The sequence below is a fragment of the Diospyros lotus genome, chromosome 8, assembly GCF_014633365.1.
Source record: "Diospyros lotus cultivar Yz01 chromosome 8, ASM1463336v1, whole genome shotgun sequence".
Taxonomy (NCBI): domain Eukaryota; kingdom Viridiplantae; phylum Streptophyta; class Magnoliopsida; order Ericales; family Ebenaceae; genus Diospyros; species Diospyros lotus.
The window spans coordinates 31,105,218-31,125,009 of record NC_068345.1 but is presented as its reverse complement, the minus strand read 5'-3'; the positions used below and the strand labels follow the sequence as shown (position 1 = coordinate 31,125,009).

At 38.1% G+C, this 19,792-nt stretch overlaps 2 protein-coding genes across 3 annotated transcripts; one reads left to right on the top strand and one right to left on the bottom strand.

Moving 5' to 3' along the window:
- The first annotated feature begins 217 nt into the window (after positions 1-217).
- Positions 218-11,713, top strand: LOC127808801 (rac-like GTP-binding protein 5). Of its 2 annotated transcripts, none has more exons than XM_052347430.1 (5): positions 218-530; positions 1,414-1,501; positions 1,600-1,709; positions 1,841-1,904; positions 11,515-11,713. In XM_052347430.1, the coding sequence occupies exons 1-5, from the start codon at positions 432-434 to the stop codon at positions 11,517-11,519; spliced, it is 366 nt and encodes a 121-aa protein (XP_052203390.1). In that variant the 5' UTR covers positions 218-431; the 3' UTR covers positions 11,520-11,713. The 2 variants fall into 2 exon arrangements, with proteins under 2 accessions (XP_052203390.1, XP_052203391.1); XM_052347431.1 differs by having other exon boundaries at positions 219-530; positions 1,600-1,723.
- LOC127808796 (ABC transporter B family member 13-like) lies at positions 11,138-17,761 on the bottom strand. The gene is given in 11 exon segments (XM_052347420.1): positions 11,138-12,702; positions 12,835-13,076; positions 13,172-13,961; positions 14,341-14,564; positions 15,213-15,526; positions 15,620-15,776; positions 15,779-15,878; positions 16,541-16,741; positions 16,854-17,029; positions 17,143-17,197; positions 17,310-17,761. Coding segments are annotated over 11 exon segments (3,759 nt in total). The 5' UTR covers positions 17,598-17,761; the 3' UTR covers positions 11,138-11,490.
- Positions 17,762-19,792: the final 2,031 nt, after the last annotated feature.

Genomic DNA, 19,792 nt, shown 5'->3' with positions numbered 1-19,792 from the left:
GAAAATAATTTATAAAAATTTAATAAAAAATAGATAATCTCAACAAAACCACCGTCTATAACATGTTTTTATTCTTTTCAAATAAAAAAAAAAGAAAATTATCATCATTTACGTGTATTCAAATTTAGCTGGCACAGAGATGTCAGCGCAATGCCTCGCCTCTCCCACATTTGTCAATCGGCGGTCAGGTTAGCGTCTCTCTCTCTCTCTCTCTCTCTCTCACACACACACACACACACACACAAACGCAGAGGATATTTCGTCTTGCTATCAGGTTAGGGCTTACATTTTGCTGGGGTTTTGGTTCAGAAAGTGGGGTTTTGAGTTGGTTCTCTTCTTCGATCTGATGTGCTTCCAACTCTGAAGCTGAAGAAGTAGAAGAGGAGTGGTTCTTGATAGTCGGGCCAAGGTCTGGTGGTTCTCTGCCGGAAATGAGCGCTTCGAGGTTCATAAAGTGCGTGACCGTCGGCGACGGCGCCGTCGGCAAGACCTGCATGCTGATTTCCTACACCAGTAACACTTTCCCTACGGTTCGTTCTGTTCCAAGGCCTTCGCCTTCTCTCAACTCTCCACCGTTTGTCTGCGCAATTAATTACTCTTTGTTCTGTTAGTTATTTGATAATCCTTCGACCTCTGTGAGAGAATGAACGGAGAGGGTTTATTGTTTTATTAAGTCTTTCTGAGAAGATGCTTGGTTTTTGTTGTTCTTTTCTTCGAATGACTGTGAACTCAAACTACCAAGTTTAAATGGATGTGGAACATTGTCTTGGTTTTTCTAATTCTTAAAATTGTGGTATTTGTAGTTCTTGAAAGATTCGAGTTCGCAATGCTATTCTTTATCGTGTACTCTAAATGCCATTGCAAACGTATCCTCAAAACTATTGTGTGGGTTTTCACCCAATCACCCTTTAACATTAATCTCGACGAACGGTCTTATTTGGGCTATAAATGATGGCTACAATCTCAGGTGGTTGCATCTTACAACCGGACAAATGAGTGCATTCTGTGCATAACTGACACATAAAACCAGCTCCTAGTTTGTCACTTTAATGCTGCTATCAGCTGTCTATTTTACTTTTCGTGGGTAATTGAGTTTTTAGTTCATCATGGTATTGTTGTAATTGGTTCCTGATGATTCTGTCCATGGTGTTTTCTGGAGTTAACATGATGGGACTCTTGACCTTTCTCATGGTTCAGGATTGGGTTAACCATCTAGAATGAGATAAGGTCGTGGTTAAAGGATTGAAGTTACCTATTCTATATGTAATACTTCATTATGCAGTCTCTAATGCGCTAAGATTGTGCTATAAATTTTGGTTTCTTACCGGTGGATTTATTCGCAACAAGTTGTGGAAGAAAAATTGTCTGGTTCTCAGTTATTGATCCTCTTTTCATTTTTGCAATGGGGAACAGGATTATGTGCCAACTGTTTTTGACAATTTTAGTGCAAATGTGGTTGTGGATGGGAGCACAGTCAATCTAGGCCTATGGGATACTGCTGGTAATTTCAAAACTTCTTTCTTTTTAGCCAGATTTTTTATATTTCTGCTCTTTCTCATTTGTTCTTGTTTTTGGTTTTAACTTTATCAATGTTGACAGGCCAGGAGGATTACAACAGATTAAGACCTTTGAGCTATCGTGGAGCAGATGTATTTCTCCTTGCATTATCTCTAATTAACAATGCCAGTTATGAAAATGTTGCAAAGAAGGTTAAGACCCTTGAGTGAGTGCTATTTCAGGGCTGTTATTCAATTTGTATTTATAATCTGTTGACAGATATATATATATTTTTTTTTGCTTCTGTTTTTTTTTTTCCCCTTCCTTTTGATTTCTGTTTCAGTGGCTTCCTGAATTGAGGGATTATGCCCTTGGCGTTCCAATAATTCTTGTTGGAACAAAGCTTGGTAAGATACTTTCTTTATTCTTCATTTTGTCTTGTTTGCTATGATGGGTTTTCATAATTAGTATGGCATCTGGTCAATTGAATGGCTTTGTTTGAGCTTAGTAAGTGTAGGCTTACATCCACTATAATGAGGAAGCTTTTCTACATGCAAAAAGTATGTGGTTTAATTTGAGCCCGATGAAGGGATTTTCTTTAATTAGGAAAGCTTTGGTTGTTCCAGTACGTGTGTTTATCTCATTCTGTTATTGGCGTTTATTATCGTATCTTTTGGTAAAGCCTTCATGTTAAACAAACATCATGAAACATGGGAAAATAATCATATCTTATTGTATTGTGCCCTTATATACATAACTTATTTTAATAAACACACATTGCCAAAGAAGGTAATAAAAACTATACAGTTGATGCAAAAAGTATCAGCCAACTATATCATTTTTATAAATGCACACAATAAGAGACAGACAGTTTGAAAACTTATGGTGTTTATGAAAAAGTAAAAGGGGAAAGAAATAACAAAATTATTATTAGATTTGTTGGATTACTTCTTTATTCATATTTTTACATTTTTTTTAAGTTAATGCATGTGACATGACATTATAAGATTCATTGTTATTTAACTACAAAAATTTCAAGATCACGACATAAGAGTAATGGATTGGTCGTGGTAATTATTTCTAAGAGTTGCTTAACCTTAAGTGATGTGTCAGCATAAAGGACATCAACACAACAGTGACATCCAACCAAAAAGATACTTAAAAAAGAATCGAGTGTTTCCATTGACTTATCAGTAATTTATGTTTGGAAATATGTAATGTTTCAGAAAAGGTTGAAATCAATTCATATTTTAGACCAAAAAAGTATTACATGAGTTTAGTAAGGAAAGGAATGCCTATATTGCATGTATATTTGTTCTGTGATTCCTTTGAGTGAAGTAGAAGCAACTCCTCGTGCATCTATGTTCCTTGATTCCTTTTGCACAAGGTAGAAGTGACGTCTCATGCAGAATGTCAGCTAATATTAGTAATGTAAATTCTAGAGGTTATTGTGATATGCTGGGATGTATTTTCCACAAAGTGTCACTGTTTGATGGAAATGGCATTGATGTTGGGACTCATGATTTGAGTTCCTCTCTTGATTGGAAAAATAAAGCAGGGCTCGGCGTGGTGGGTTCCATGCGCATTTATCTACCTTCTTGCATGTATATATGTTCTTAGAATTTATTTTGCGTTAGGTGGACGGTAAAATCTGACGAAGAATGTCAGCTCATTTTAGTAAGATATGTTTCTAAAGGAGAAGATTTTAAGATATACAAGAATGTATCTTGTATGAAGGTTTATTGTTAGGTGCAAATGGTTTTAAGGATTGGCTTTGTGATTTGAGTTTCACGTGTTGATAGGATAATAAGATAGGGCCCAACCAAGTTCCGCGCGCATAAAAATGCATTTGTACTAGCAATTATGGTTTGCAGCTATCAGTATTTATGTTGTGAAGTGTAACAAATATTGGTAATTTGTAGATCTGTCTTGATAGAAAATAGCAACCAAGGCATTTCTAAACAAGGTTGAGAAAATATATTTCTCTATTTCTTAAGATTATACGATGGTTTTTCTTTTCTCTTTATAAAGGAAGAGAATAATACAAAAGGAAAATAACAAAAAAGGAAAGAGGAATATACACAGAATATACATAGCTCCTAAGATATATAAAGAATATTCTATAATTTCTACACTTCCCCTCAAGCTGGCTTAAAGATATCTTCCATGGCAACCTTGCTCACAAGTTTCTCAAACTGAGTTCTATGTACTCCTTTTGTAAGAATGTCAGCCACTTGATCAACTATTGGAATGTATGGCATACAAATTACTCTATTATCAATTTTTTTCTTAATAAAGTGTTTATCCACTTTTACATGCTTCGTCCTGTCATGGAGAACTAGATTATGAGTAATAGAGATTGCAGCTTTATTATCACAGTAAACTTTAACTAGAAGGGAAGTGGAGACCCTCAAGTCTGATAGAAGCTTCTTTATCCACATGACCTCACAAATACCATGGGCAACTGCATGAAATTCGGCTTCAACACTGCTTCTGGCCACCACATTTTGTTTCTTACTCCTCCAAGTAACAAGATTGCCTCTCACAAAGGTGCAGTACCCTGATGTAGATCTTCTGTCAGTTATACTACCTGCCCAATCTGCATCTGTATAAGCCTCTACATGAAGATGCCCACATTGTCTAAAAAGTAGACCTTTCCCAGGGGTTCCTTTAGGTACCGCAAAATTCTGTGGGTAGCTTCAAAATGTTGTGAACTAGGTGAGTGCATAAATTGACTTACAACACTTACAGCATAGGCTATGTCTGGTCGAGTATGGGATAGATAGATAAGTCTACCCACAAGTCTTTGATATTTCTCCCTTTCTACCACATTCTTGGCCTCGGCAAGTTGAAGTTTTAAGTTGGGTTCAATGGGAGTTTCAACAACCTTACACCCAAGCATTCATGTTTCACTGAGTAAATCCAGAATACTTACATTGGTTGACAAAGAACCCCTTCTTAGATCTTGCAAATTCCATCCCAAGAAAGTACTTTAGAGGACCCAAGTTCTTGATCTCGAACTCATGAGCTAATCTCCTCTTAAGCTCTTCAATCTCTCATTTGTCATCACCAGTCATTATTATATCATCCACATAGACAATTAAGATTGCTTTCTTACTGTCACTGGCGTGTTTGAAGAAAAGTGTGTGATCTGCTTGGCTCTGAATGTAACCATGGCTTTTCACCGCCTTTCCAAATCTTTCAAACCATGTTCTCAGAGACTGTTTTAGACCATATAAGGATCTTTTTAAACGATATACCTTGTTTGTACCAAGGCTCTTTTTAAACTCTGGTAGACGATCCATAAACACTTCTTCTAAATCACCATTTAGGAAGGCATTCTTTACATCAAATTGGTGAAGTGGCCAATCAAAATTCACTGCAAGGGAGAGGAGAACTCGAATGGAGTTTATTTTAGCTACTGGAGCAAATGTTTCTTGATAGTCGATGCCGTATGTTTGGGTGAAACCCTTAGCAACCAGCCTTGTTTTGTATCTTTCTATGCTCCTATCTGCCTTACATTTTATAGTAAATACCCACTTACAACCTACTGTTGTTTTGCCTTCTGGTTTGTTCACAATCTCTCAAGTTCCATTCTTTCTAAGAGCACTCATTTCCTCTTGGACTACTAACTTCTAATCTGGGTCACCAAGGGCATCTTGAATTGTTCTTGGACATGCAGGTTAGAAATATTTGAAAGAAAGGCCTTATGATGATTGGACAATTTTTGGTATGATAGGTATTTAGCAATTGGGTGTTTGGTACAAGATCTCACTCATTTCCTAGTAGCAATAGGGACTTCAAGATCGGACAAGTCAAATGAAGAATAATATGGAGTGAGTTTAGAGTTACCATGAGATGAAGAAGTACTATCCGAAAGCCTATCATTCGAAGACGTCGATTGTTCAATTGTTAGAGGAATATTTGGATTGATAGTATTCTTCAAAGTTTGCCTTCTTGTATAAAATTGAAGCTCCAGTTTTGGAATATTTTGATCCGTCTGTGGTAATTCTCCCCCTGGTTTCAATCCCATCACGCTAGGCACTTGTGAACCAGACACACCCTGTTCCACAATGTTTGGAACATTTATATCCTTGAGTTGTTTATCAGAGTGGAGGGGAGCACCAATCATGGTAGGACAAGGATCATAGAGTTTTAAGTAATTATCCTCCTCAATATTAGAATTCAAAAAATTACCTTCTTTCTCAATATGCTCCCCCTGAAGATGATTTTTGGGAAATTAGGGTTGAGTTTCGAGGAAAGACACATCCATAGTAATATAAGTTTTTTTGGTGACAGGATCAAAGCATTTGTACCTTTTTTTATTTGGTGCGTAGCCCAGAAAGACACATTTTTCAGCTATGGGATCCAATTTGGAATGAAATATTTGAGGAACATAAACAAATCAAGTGCATCCAAAAACTTTTAAGGGTAACTCAGAACATATACGACAGAGAGGGAATAGTTGTTTTAAAGAGTGTAAAGGAGTTTGAAACTGTAGAACGTGAGTGGGCATACGATTCGATTGATGAGATGAGAAGCGGTTAAAATTGCGTCACCCCAGAGGTATTTAGGGACATTCATTGAAAACATGATGGCCTTGGCAACCTCGAATAGGTGTCGATTTTTTTGTTCAGCAATACCATTTTTGTTGGGGAGTTTTACGGCAAATGGATTGATGTAAAATTCCTTTTTCTTTTAAAAAAAACCCCCAAAGATTCATTAAAATATGCCATTATCAGATCGAAGAATACAGATTCTTGTGTTAAATTGAGTTTCAACCATATGGAAAAAATCCTTAAAAGTTCTAGGCACGTCTGATTTCTTTGCAAGTAAGTAAACCCAACAAACTCGAGTATGATCATCAATGAAAGTAACAAACCACTTTTTGCTAGACAAAGTGGAGACCTTAGAAGGGCCCCAAACATCACTATGTACTAAATATAATGGTTTTGAAGGACAATAGGGTTTTGGAAGAAATTTAACATGATAATCTTTGGATAAATGACAACTCTCGCATTGAAACATAGAAGGATCCACTCCTTTAAATAACGTAGAAAATAAATATGTCTAAGGAAATTTAGGATGGCCTAGTCTAAGATGCCATTGCATTATTTGATTGGAAACAAAAGTAGAACTAATACCACTTAGCCCGTGAGCTTTTTAATTACGCAAGACATCCCCATCCAAATAGTAGAGCCTGTTTATTTCTCTAGCACTGCCAATCGTCTTCCTCGAGTTCCCGGCCTGAAAAATGTAATAGGAATCAAAAAATATAACACGACAATTAGAGTCTTTGGAGAGTTTACTAACAGAAAGAAGATTGCAGGCAAGTTTAGGAACATGGAGTACTGATTGTAGATCAATATTGTCAGAAAGTTTAATGAGACCTTTACCTGCAATAGGTGTAAGACTACTATCGGCTATTCTTATTTTTTCACTACCAGAACAAGGAATATACGAGTTGAATAGATGTGATAAACCAATCATATGATCAAATGCTCCTGAATCAATGATCCATGAAACAAATTGAAAAGAGCTAGATAGGGTAAAGGAATTTCTACCTGAATAGGCCAAAGAACAATTGGGTGTACCAGGGGATAGATTAGGCTTTAGCAATCGCAAAGTTGATCAAGTTGCTCTTTGTTGAATGGTCCTGCATCAGCTTTATGGGCAGTAGGTTGGGATCGCTTCGATCTAGACTTTCAATTGGCTGGCTTGCCATGAAGCACCCAACAGGTCTCTCGAGTATGACGTGGTTTATTGCAATGATCACACCAAACACGGGGCTTTTCTTCCGCCTTTCGTTGACCTGTAATATGCCGTCCACCAACATTAGTATCAGCAGTCACGAGCGCCATATTTTCAAATAGCCCACTTTCACCACTCTTTTTCTTGCCCAACATAACCAATCTTCGGCTTTCTTCATGCCGAACTTCAAAAAAAGCTTCACTAAGAGACGAGAGTGGATTTCTACCGACGATTCTCCCTCGGACTTCATCATACTCAACATTGAGTCTAGCAAGAAACTTAAATACCGTGTTAGCATCGACCATTTTCTGATAATATTTGCAATCTTTTGTGTTTTTCCACTCATATGTATTGAAGAGATCCAAGTCCTGCCAAATGCACTTTAAAGAATTAAAATATATGGTGACAATATCACTACCTTGTCGAATCTCACCCAGTTTCTAATTGAGCTCGTAGATTTGGGATTAATTCCCCAATTCGAAATACATGGTAGTGACTTCATCCCATAGTTCCTTTGTTGTAGAGAAGCACATATAGTTCAAACTTTTCTCTTCCTCCAGGAGTTAACAAGTCACGTCATCACCATTGAATTCTCGGCATCCCAAATGTCGTACAGTGGGTCTTTGCTGTCTGGAGCTGATGTGGCGCCAGTCAAATAGTCAATCTTTTCCTGACCTTGAATGTACATACGAACAGATTGCGACCAACGCAGGAAATTGGTACCATTGAGACGAATGGTCGTAATCTGTATCAAATGTGAATTGGAGGAGTTTCGGGGAACTCAAAACTGGTCTTAAGAAGTCTGGGAATGCTAGGTCGGAGTGATTGCAGATGCAGAGTCAGTCATGGTGGTTGAACAACCAGATTAGGGCAGCAGAAGCGAGGACCCACCAACAGCTGGATCTGGATCTGGATCTGGATTTGGATCTATACACAATGGTCGGATCTGGACACGCTAGGAGTGAACCACGGATTTGGATACTTGGATCTAGGTACCCAGTTGCCCAATCTGAACAATAGAGGGCCAGACCTTATCTGGGTGACAGAGGCAACGAACGACAGCTCGAACAACAGCACGTCTGATGATGCAGCACGAACGAAGGATAGGGGCGGCTCTGGTGTGCGATGCAGAGCCGACCTTCGCGACAGCGACAAGTGTGAACATCTGATGCGTGATGTAGAAGCAGCACGAACGACGGATAGGAGCGACTCTGGTGTGCGATGCAAAGCCGACCTTTGCAACCAAAGACAGCTACAGGTGCGATTGATGGAAGCCGACCTTCGCGAGAGGCTAGGAGGCTGCGATCGTTCTAGAGGTGGGAACCCACTAAAGAACAATGACGACTGTAGAGGCAGCAGCGATCGGGATGGCCGGATCTCAGAGGCGGCAGCCGATGTAAGGGCAACAGTAGCCTGAGGATGCAGCGGTGACAAGCGGCTGGTGAAAGGACGGTGGCAATACTTGGGTATAGCAGAGGAATAGAAGAAATTAGGGTTTCACAATGAACGACTGTGATTTAATCCCTAATTCTAGCTCTGATACCATCTAAATAAAGTTGAGAAAATATATTTATCCATTTCTTAAGATTATATGATGATTTTCCTTTTCTCTTTATAGAGGAAGAGAATAATACAAAAGGAAAATAACAAAAAAGGAAAGAGGAATATACATAGTTCCTAAGGTATATAAAGAATATTCTATATTCAAAATACTTCTATTTCTACAAGATCCTTTTGGGATTACTTTGTAAACGAGTTATGTGTTTTATCCTAGATTGTGAATGGACACTTCTTTAATTTTGGATGTTAATTGTTATCCTAACTCAGAGAAAGCAATAGTTTGTTAGCCAAAGACGACTTTATTCCATGCAATTCAAATTTTAGCATTGGATGTTAAATCCCAAGAATGGATGTTGGCTCTTATGAGGACACATAATCCCCATATCATCCGTGGTTGTTTGATGTTTTCAATGGTGAATGGTTGGCTTCCTACACAATGAGTGTCATGCCAGTGTTGCTTATAAAGGTAAGTGGAATAAAGGCATTTGGCACTAGATGTGGGTGTAAGTGGGTTGGATTTTTGGAGGTTGTTCAGGTTGTCTTTGCCATGCATTGGATGATTTTGGGGCTTTGGTGAAATTGGAAGACTGGGAAAACCTTGGAAACAGTAATCAACCACCTTTTCATGGACTGCACTTCATTTATAAGTGTTATTGTTACATGCATTCTTATCAGATGCAAGGTAGTTAGCGGCCAAAAGCTCTCTTAAGGTGCTATGGCAGTATGTTGCTTGAGGCACTAGGTGCTCAAAAAAGTGCTTAGCTGTGTGAAGCAAGGCACTAAATTGATAAAAAAAGATTAATAAATCTATTATCTGTACATTAAATATGCAAACACCAGGTTTGGTGTGTGGAGCCCTGCCAAACTTTACTTAAGCCTAAAATACCATCCAATGTTCTTTGTTTTGAAAAATAGAAACCAACTCTATCAGCAAGATTTGAAGTCATGAACTCAAACTTAAAATAAACTTATTTTATCACTACACTAAATCTTATCTCTAGTGCAAATGTGGTTTTGGATGGGAGCAGAGTTAATCTATGCCTATGGGATGCTGCTGGTGATTTCAACATTTCTTGCTTTTTTTCCAGACGTTTTATATTTCAGCTCTTTCTCTGTTGTTCTTGTTTTGGGTTTGACCTTATCAATTATTCACAAGCCAGGAGGTTTACAACAGATTAAGACCTTTGAGCTATTGTGTAGAAGATGTATTTCTCCTTTCATTTTCTCTAATTAGCAACCCCAGTTATGAAAATGTTGCAAAGAAGGTTATGACCCTTGAGTGTGCTATTTCATGGCTATTATTCACTTTGTATGTCTAATCTGTTCTCAATTTTTTTTTTTTTTTACCCTTGTATTTCGTTGGATTCCTGAATTGAGGCATTATGCACCTGGTGTTCCAATAATTCATGTTGGAACAAAGCTTGGAAAGATAATCTCATTATGTTAAACTGTTATGTTTGTTCTGCATTTCGTTCTTGGTTTGTGTGTCAGTTTTGCAGAAGTAGTATGGTATCTGGTCAATTGAATAACTGTGTTTGAGCTTAGTAACTCTGGCATGCACTATAGTTAGGAAGCTTCTACATGCAAAAAGGTATGTGTTTTAATTTGAGCTTGATGCAGGCATTTTCTTTAATTAAGAAAATTATGGTTATTCCAATATGTGTGTTTATTTCATTATGTTTTTGACATTTAATATGCAATCCTTTGGCAAAGCCTGCACATTAAATGTCTTGAAACATGGGGAAGATAATCAAATCTAATTGTGTTGCATCCTTGTGCTGGTTGATGTATAAATCAGCTCCTAGGTTCATCCTTTCAATGTTACTTATCCTGTCGATTTTACTTTTCTTATAATTGAATTTTTAGTTCATTAGGATACTATCGTAATTGATAGATGATTCTTTGGATGGTATTTTCTAGATTTGATATGGTGGGACTCTTGGCCTTTCTCATGGTTTAGGTTTAGGTTGACCTAGAACTTGATAGGGTTTTTCTGGAAAAAACAGTCTGATGCTCAAGTTAGTAGTTAGTATAAAGGATAATAATATATCTGAAAAATTGTTCAAGAACCAGATGATACGTTTTTTGTAAATACCTATCTTCTTTTTAAGTTTCCCAAAGCAATCAGTTAGGAGCAGTTATCCTTGTCAGATGTTTTATAACCAACTGAAGTGTAATAATTGAATAACTGCCTCATTAACTGTCTCCTATCTGTTTACTCTCTGTACATGTTTCTTCCATTACTTTTATCAAAGCAAGCAGCTTTTATTCCCCATTAGTAATTATATAATTGACCAGGTTAACGGGATTATAGAAGTAAGTGTTTATTAACTGGCTATGTTATATTTTGTCAGCACCATTGCCCTTGAAGAGTGAGGACAGCTTTGAGTTCCAAGTGGCAGTCATGTGCAGAGAACATAACTGACGAACTACTTCTAATGCCATGAATTCTAGGACAGCTTGAATTATGATTTTGATTTCAAAATTGGACCAATTTGGAAAATGTTATTATTTCAATTTCACAGAAGCAAAGCAAGTGTTCATAAATGGACTTGTGAGATTGCTGGTGCCGAAAACAATAGGCAGATTGATTTGCTCAATGGGCATCATTAAATCTTGTTAGGCTTCAAATATATAGTGATTGGTTCTTTATCTTCCAAACACTCCAAATAATCAATGAACTTATGTGCTATTTTCCTGTTGTAGATTGATCAACTGTGTGTATATGCCTCCTGGCCTGCTGATAAGCTGATGGTGGGTGCCACATTCAACCACCTTGCCCTTCTGCAGCACTGCAATGCAGTTTGCATTACTTATGGTGGACAGCCGGTGAGCCACCAATATTGTTGTTCGGCCTTTCATCAGCTGTTCAAGAGCTTCTTGGACCTTTTTCTCTGATGCAGAGTCCAGTGCACTTGTTGCCTCATCGAGAAGAAGGATAGATGGATCTTTCAGTATTGCTCTAGCAATGGCCACTCTCTGCTTCTGTCCCCCTGACAATTGAATTCCCCTGTCGCCTACTTGAGTATGATACCCTTCTGGCATTCTGCTGATGAATCCATGAGCATTTGCAGCCTTGGCAGCCTTCATTATCTCAATCTCCGATGCCTCTTTGTTTCCATACTTTATGTTTTCATAGATTGTGGTGGAGAACAATGCAGGCTCTTGCTGCACTAGGCCTATTCTCAGTCTCAGTGATCTCAAGTTGAAGGTTTTAATGTCAAAACCATCTATCAGAACTGTGCCTGAATTGGGGTCATAAAATCTCATTACTAGAGCAATCACAGTACTCTTTCCTGATCCACTTTGGCCTACTACTGCAATGCTCTTTCCTGCTGAAACTGCTAAATTTAAGTCATTCACAATGGTTATATCAGGTCTTGTTGGGTACTTGAAAGTCACATTCCTGAATTCTATATCACCTTTGATCTCTCTTACAGTTTTGGATACAGGATCTTCAGGGTCTATGGCTGTTTTCCTCTGGAGAATATCGAAAACTGATCCGAGTGCCTGGGATCCCTTTACAATGTCAGGGGCAAGAGCAAGTGTTTCAGCCACTGCCAGTGCAGTGATTATCAGAACCATGAAGGACTTAATTATGTCTCCAAAATTAGAGTCATTGTGCTTGATCAGAACTGATGCATACCAAAGGCCTAGAGAATAAGAACAGAATGCAAAGAGCTGAGATAGACCATATCCGGAACCTGAAATATGTCCGCGCAGAAGGGCCTGCTTGTTTGGTTGGTTTAGTTCAGAGGCAAACCGGGTTGAAATCTTTTCTTCAGCGGCAAATGCAACAACAGTACGGATATTGGCAATTGCTTCATGAGCCACAGAAGTAGCTCGATAATAGGCACGGGTATAATCTCCTCCAAATCCCTTGAGAAATAGTTGCTGCAGACATAAACAAAACATGAAGGAAGATTGAACAGTTCTGTGGTGGCAAAAAGTTTAACACCGTTACGTTTAATTGAGGTTGACCAGAAAAGTTTCATTGGTTTTGGAACGTCACAGTTCTTCATTTACCTCAGTTATAGATGCTCCAATAAGCAGCGGGAAGGTAGCAATAATAACGCATGCTAAACGCCAACTTAATGTAAAGGCGATGCCAAATGCAGTGACAGCCAGTGCTACATTCTGCACAATTGTTGACAGGCGGTCAGCCAGTGCACTTCTCACCAATGTTGCATCAGCTGCTAATTTCGAAATCAGTAAGCCAGTGTTATTCTCGTCCAAATCAAACCAGCCAACCTCATTGGAAAGAATAGCTGCAGTTCAAAACAGCAATTCACAATGCCTGGGAATTAATAATTGAAGCGGAAGAGAGCCAAAACAGATAACGCAAAAGAGAATGGAAAAAAACCTGAGAACATCCGCAAGCGAACTCGGGTAGTAAGATGCTCTCCCATTAGGGTGTAGTAGTAGTGTTGCAGCACATAAATTGGAATGGTAATAAGAGCTACACCTAGAAATATAAGAGAAACCTGCCTGACTTCACGTTTGATTTGAGCAGCATCCGTAGAATAAAATGCAGTCAAGATGTAAGTAATTCCAAGAGCAAATAGAGGAGCCTCCATGCCAGCCAGAATTGCACCCAATGAACCAAGCATTGCATAGGGCCATTCCGGTGTGTTTAGCTTAACCAAGTCCCAAACTGTTGGAGTCGAAGTAACGTTTGGTGAGGCCACATCACGATCACTTTGTTGCAGCTCTCTTGTGCTGTCTGGCTTAGACTCCTGCTCATGATTTTGACAGTTGGAATACTCTTGAGAGCTAGAAGCCTGCGAAGTTCCATCAGAATTTTCTAAACTCGGACTTATTACGTGTTCTGATACTTGCAAGCTCACCAGAGTGGCATAATCTCCACCTTTAGCCATAAGCTCCAAGTGAGTCCCTCTTTCAACAACCTGTCCATTCTTCAGGACAACAATCATATCTACATCCCTGATAGTTGATAGTCTATGTGCAACAACTATTGTTGTTCGACCGGACATTACTGTATTCAGAGCCTGCTGAACAATGAACTCTGATTCTGCATCAAGAGCACTTGTTGCCTCATCAAGAAGTAGTATCTTTGGGTTTCTCAGCACTGCTCTTGAGATAGCAATTCTCTGTTTCTGTCCTCCAGAGAGCTGAGCTCCCCCCTCTCCCACCTAGTAGTCAACAAACTGTAAGTCAATAAATGCTAAAATCTGCAGTGTTCCAACCACTTCAACTGCCCCTTACTGGATTGTAGTTTTAACTGAGCTGTTCCATTCAACCAGTGAACTATCTAATCTTTCTACAATAACTTTCATGGTTAACTATCATTGCTGCCAAAGAAATGCGGGGAGTTATCTGATATTTAAATCCAAAAGCACCATTTTTGCTGCTTACATAGGAAAAGAAGTTCATAATCTGCAGACAAATGTCCCTCAAGTCTTTCTCCCTCAGTATTATAAGTGTGAAATGTCCTGAGTTTTTAAGCCGTATTAGCCTTTATGCATCTTATTCATGTCATTTGAACGGAAAAGGGATAACAGGAATACCTACCTGAGTATGATAACCCTCTGGCAATTGTTGAACAAAAGAATGAGCATTTGCAGTTCTGGCAGCTTCGATGATTTGATCCATATCTGCATCTTCTTTACCATACAAAATATTTGCAGCTATACTTGTTGCAAAAAGTGCTGGTTCTTGACTAACCAAACCCATCTGGTCTCTCAACCATTTCAACTGGAGGTTCCTTAAATCATGCCCATCCAGCAATATTTTACCTAGTGAATTTCAATCCCCCAAAAGAGTGTAAATTTGTGACTGAACTGTCAAAGGCCTACTTGGGATGCAAGAATAGTTCAATATCTACCAAGGAAATAACTGCTACAACCAATAGGGGTGCTTGTGAGTCTGGGTAAATATGCGAATCAAATTAAACGAACTAAACCAATGTGATTAGGTCAGTTTGATTTAAATTGTTTTTTTCCTAACTGGATTCGGCTCAGGTTTTATTTGTTTGGAGTTGATTGTTATCAGGTCAAGTTCAAGTTAAACCATTAGGTCTATGAACTCGACCCCATTGACTAGTATAAGACATTTTTTTTCCAAAATTGCCGCCTCCTTTTTTTTTAACTTCTATTTGGTTATATCAGTTTGTTTTTTACCCCCCAAAATTTATGTCAAAATAAGTTTTTTAAATCTTAATACTTTAGTATGATGATATAGGTTTTAGATTATAAATTTTTAATATAATTTTATAGACTTTGGTTCAGACAACTTAAATTTTATTGGGTTGGTTCAGTTATTGTTTCATAATTAAGTCATTGTAGGTCTAAAATTCTAAACTCGCTAATTATTGGTTTGGATTTGAACTTATATAAAACTCAAACCACCTGTCACACTAACACCTAAACCATAGGTTTTAATACCTGAACAAGGATTGTAGAATCGTTGGATCATTGAAATTATGGTGCTCTTTCCTGAACCACTAGGACCAACAATTGCAACCCTTTGTCCAGCACCAACTGAAAAGCTCAGATCTTTGAAGACCATGTTAGGTCGAGAGGGATAAGCAAAAGCAACATCACAAAATTCAACATGCCCTGCCACCTTCTGTAGCACTGTTCCCTCATCCAACATTTTAGAAGAGATGGCATCTTCTTTAATCATGCTCATGATATTTGCAGCCGCAGCGCGGCCTTTAGCTATGGTAGCCAGACTTGGAGCAGCTTGCCCGAGAGCACTGCAGAATAAAGAATCTGTCCTTTGTTAGGGTAACAAAGAGCAAGAAAAGAGAAGGCGTAATCAAACTAGAAGTAAGTTGTTTTCAACTCACAATCCACTGAAGATGACATTAATTATTGTAGTGAACGCTTTGCCACCATTAGTGTCATGATGCCGAACGAGTATCCCCGCATACCAGAGGAGTAATGCCCAGGCACAGAACAACAATGCATAGGTAAAGCCAACACAAACTCCTTTAGCAAAACCACTCTCTTTCCCATATTAAGTGCATTTTGGAGTGACCTTGAGTACGTTTCGATCGCCCGGTCCTCTCCCACAAACGAGTAGACGGTACGAATTTGTGAAATAACCTAGTCAAAACAAAAGAAAAGAAAATTAGCAGTTTGCATGGACATCTCGTTACCATTTTAGATGTATGTTCTTGGTTTATCTCTCACTTCAGACTGTTATACGCATTCTGTTAGTGAATACATAATTCAATTTAGTGCTGCACAGTCTCAGTGAAAAACTGTTTTTTTTAATTCATGTTGCTGAGACCACGCAGTGTGATGAAGGCTTGTGATTATTGTTGTAGAAGCAACAAAATCGCTTAGAGATTACAAGACGCCAGAACAACAACTTGTTGAAAGTAGCAGTCATCTGTAACCATGTTTTTAAATTTGTGAAACAAGAAGACGCCAGAATTCTACACCATAGATTACAGATACAAGTCTGACTTTTGAAGCACCAATGCACTTCTAAATATAGCTCAGGGCACACACTTAAAAAAAGCAGTGCTCTGCTTATTAATTCTCCATGAAAATCCCTTAATCCGAATAGGCAAAAACAAATAGTATTACAGTAATTAACTGCAACTGAGAGTATGCAACTGGAATGGTACAAGAAGAAACTTTCCCTGTTATCTGAATTAATTTCAAGTTTATAGGATGGGTATGGAAGAAATGGGTATCAAATCTCAACACTTTAAATTTGTAGAAGCTGCTGAACCAAGGTGAAAGGTATGTATTTTTACCTCTGCTGCGACCTTCCCCGCTTCAGCATAAGCAGCCTCACCTTTTTCTGATAAACTAGACATGATAACTGTATAAGTGCCTCCTGCAACAGCTATCAATGGAACAACAGCCAAGGTGAGAAGTGTAAGCTGCCATACCGAAGAAAATCCTACCGCAAACCCAACAACAAATTGGGAGAGATAACGCAAACCGTGGCCTATCTGGATCAACATAGAGTTCCAAAAAACAATGAAGAGTATGCTATAAGTACTCTTGTTAAAATAGTAACAGTGAAATATCAGGCATAGCTTCCTTGCATTTTTTCTCATATACCTTCTCACTAATGGCATCCTGAACCAATATTGCATCACTTGATATGTGAAAGATCAAATTTTTGTCCCTGGCTTCTGTATCAAAGAAACTAATATCCTTTTTTAGTACTGATTGCAGGTACTTCAATCGCAAGCGGGCAGTTTGCCTTTCCCCAGTCTGCATCCAGAATGCAACACCTGAATGTGCAATGGCACCAAAACGTGGTAATAGTTAAATCACCAAGAAATATAGATCAAATGGTCATTCTTAAAGTATGGCAGCCTAATAATTGTGAAGCGCATTTGCTTACCCATCCATGCCGATACAAACACAATAAGTCCAAGATAAACCAAGTAGAGAGCATGCTGCAAAAGGACACAAAGAAGTAATTTTCATCAGCTTTGATGAAAATACAATGGTGCTGAATAGTAATGGGCAAGATGGTAAGAACAATGGGGCAAATCTAAAAGAATGCACCTTGGAGACTTCTGAGGACAGCCTCTGAGGGTCAGAAGAGAGATGCCCCAACGAATCAATCATTCGGCCGAACAAGATGAAGAAGACAGGGAGTGCAGCACCATGAATGGAAGCCCCAATGCTGCCAAGGAACATCAAGAAATAATCCAGTGTGTCAGCTGCTGCAAAGAGTCCAAAGAATGAAACGGGGCTCTCTTTTGCGCTTGGGCTTGAATCTGGTGAAGGGTCTAATTTGGGGAGTGTACTCTGCTCTGAATTCTTGGCAGAGGGGAGTTCCAGTTCCTCCATTGCAGTGGAGATTGGATTGAATTGCTCAGAGTTCTGGAGATCAAAGTACAGGGTGAAAGGTGCTTTTTAAGTTGCATTGGAGGATGGGGAATCTCTCTTCCCGCCAATAAATGCAATGGTTTCTGGTTGGCCAACCGACAACCTTTCTTTTGGACAGTAATTTGAATTTCGGGGATATGTTTAACGTTGGAATAATGGAAAATATTATGAATCCTTTGTTCAGCTTTCCTGGAATTTATATGATTAGTCTTCTTCTCTTCTCCCTTCTTATATTTAATGGCTTTTTATGTTAGAAGATAAGAAACAAACACTGTGTAATAACCCTCTCACTTCCTTTTTTACTACAACATGAAATGCAAAAATCTGAAAAGCCCTTTCCACTGGTTCAAAAAAAAAAAATTTATCAAAAAGATCGAAGCACAGGTAGCTTGAAATATACTCAATTACGTGTTTATCCCAATAAAGGCATATTCAATACCCTAAAATTTTGGATTCAGTGTTCTCCTTTTTATATATTAGTATTGTTTGACAATGCGTTGATGGCATTTTTGAAGAAATCAACCAAAATAATCGGTGTTTTTGTTTCATAATAATAATTAATGATAAACTGTTGAAGAAGGAAGATATCAACTAATTTGTTTTGTCATTAAACGAAATAAGAAAAAGCGTGGCTACAAGATAATATACTTTTCATGGTATTTGGGACATTAAAGGCAACTAACTCTGTGCGCCCCCCCCCAACCAAACTATTTGTTGTTGTTTGAAGCAACTTTTGTTGGATCCTTGCATATATATATGGCTGTGGTTTAAGCAGCATGAACCCATCATCCAATTAAATAAGCCTTGACATTTAACTGGCTTTTTTTCTGAAATTAAGGACCACACCATGCCATGTGATCTAATTTATTGATAATGATGCTCCTATGGCAGTGAATGGCCGTCTACAAGGGAGAGACCAGTAAAGGCAAGCGACGTTTTCCTTTCTTTAGTGGGACTACGTTATACAGACGATGCAACAACTAGGGGTATGGGAATAGTCCCTAGTTGTTGGCTTCATTTGCGATCGAGATTTAACATATATATATATATATATATATAGATTTTTATGAATTTATTTGGCATTATACAGTTTGTATAAAATTACACATGTTCGGGGAGTTTAACTAATATACAAATGAATAATAATTAAGAGTTCTCATTGATAGTAACAAAAAAAGGATTAAGGTCTCAGTCTTGAGAGTTGGGGCTTCCATTCATGGTGCAAAAATGAGAATTATAATACACATTTTATATTTATTCATTAATAAAAAAATATATTATTGTAATTGATATTTAAGAAATATATATATATATATATATATAGTAATTTGAGAGTTGATGCAAAGGTAGCCACACGTAGAGGGAGATCTAGCTGTCAAGATGGTGAACAAGAGAAGTAACATTAATAATGGTGATAGGCTTTGCTTTCCCATTATGGTCTCAGTCTCCAGGCACGTGGGATTGACAGCAGATCTTCTTGCATTTGAATTTCAATATATGTGAAAACCACAAACTTGGGTAGTTCTGAAAGTGACACCTGCGGAATGGAAGTTTGAAGTTTATGGGTATTCACAAGTGTATCATAACTCAACTAGATGACATTACTGATTACTTGACATAAACATGCCATTTGTGAGCTATTGCAAATTTATGGGTAAATTTTCAAGAATGGAAGAAAAGTGGAGAAGACACATAACTCATTAGTTGGGTTCAGTTTAAGTCTTTTTCTATGTTGTGTTGTGCAAGACGAATTTTTGTTTTTTTTTTTTAAAAAAAAAAAAAGAGGAGCACTTGAAGGAACTTACTGATAGAAAAAGGGAAAGCAATGAAATGAAGAAAGCAGAATTATTAATTAATAGTGAATTCAGTTTCCCAGCACAGCAGCCAGTTGATGAGTTGGGCAATGAATGAACTGTTTCTTTACTGATGAGCTATAAATCTAAATCTGGCAAAGAAAGCATGATCTGGTTTGGTATTAATTGAAGATAAAGGGTGCGTGCATGACTGGCTTATTATTCTCACGGGAGTTCTCATTGCTCTTTTTGTTCTTTTGTTATTGCCCTGCTGAACTACTTATTAGAAGAAGATGTTCATTTTCTCCTCTTCTTCTCCACACTCCATCCCAACTAGAGACTTCGGTTTGTGGGCCAAACATA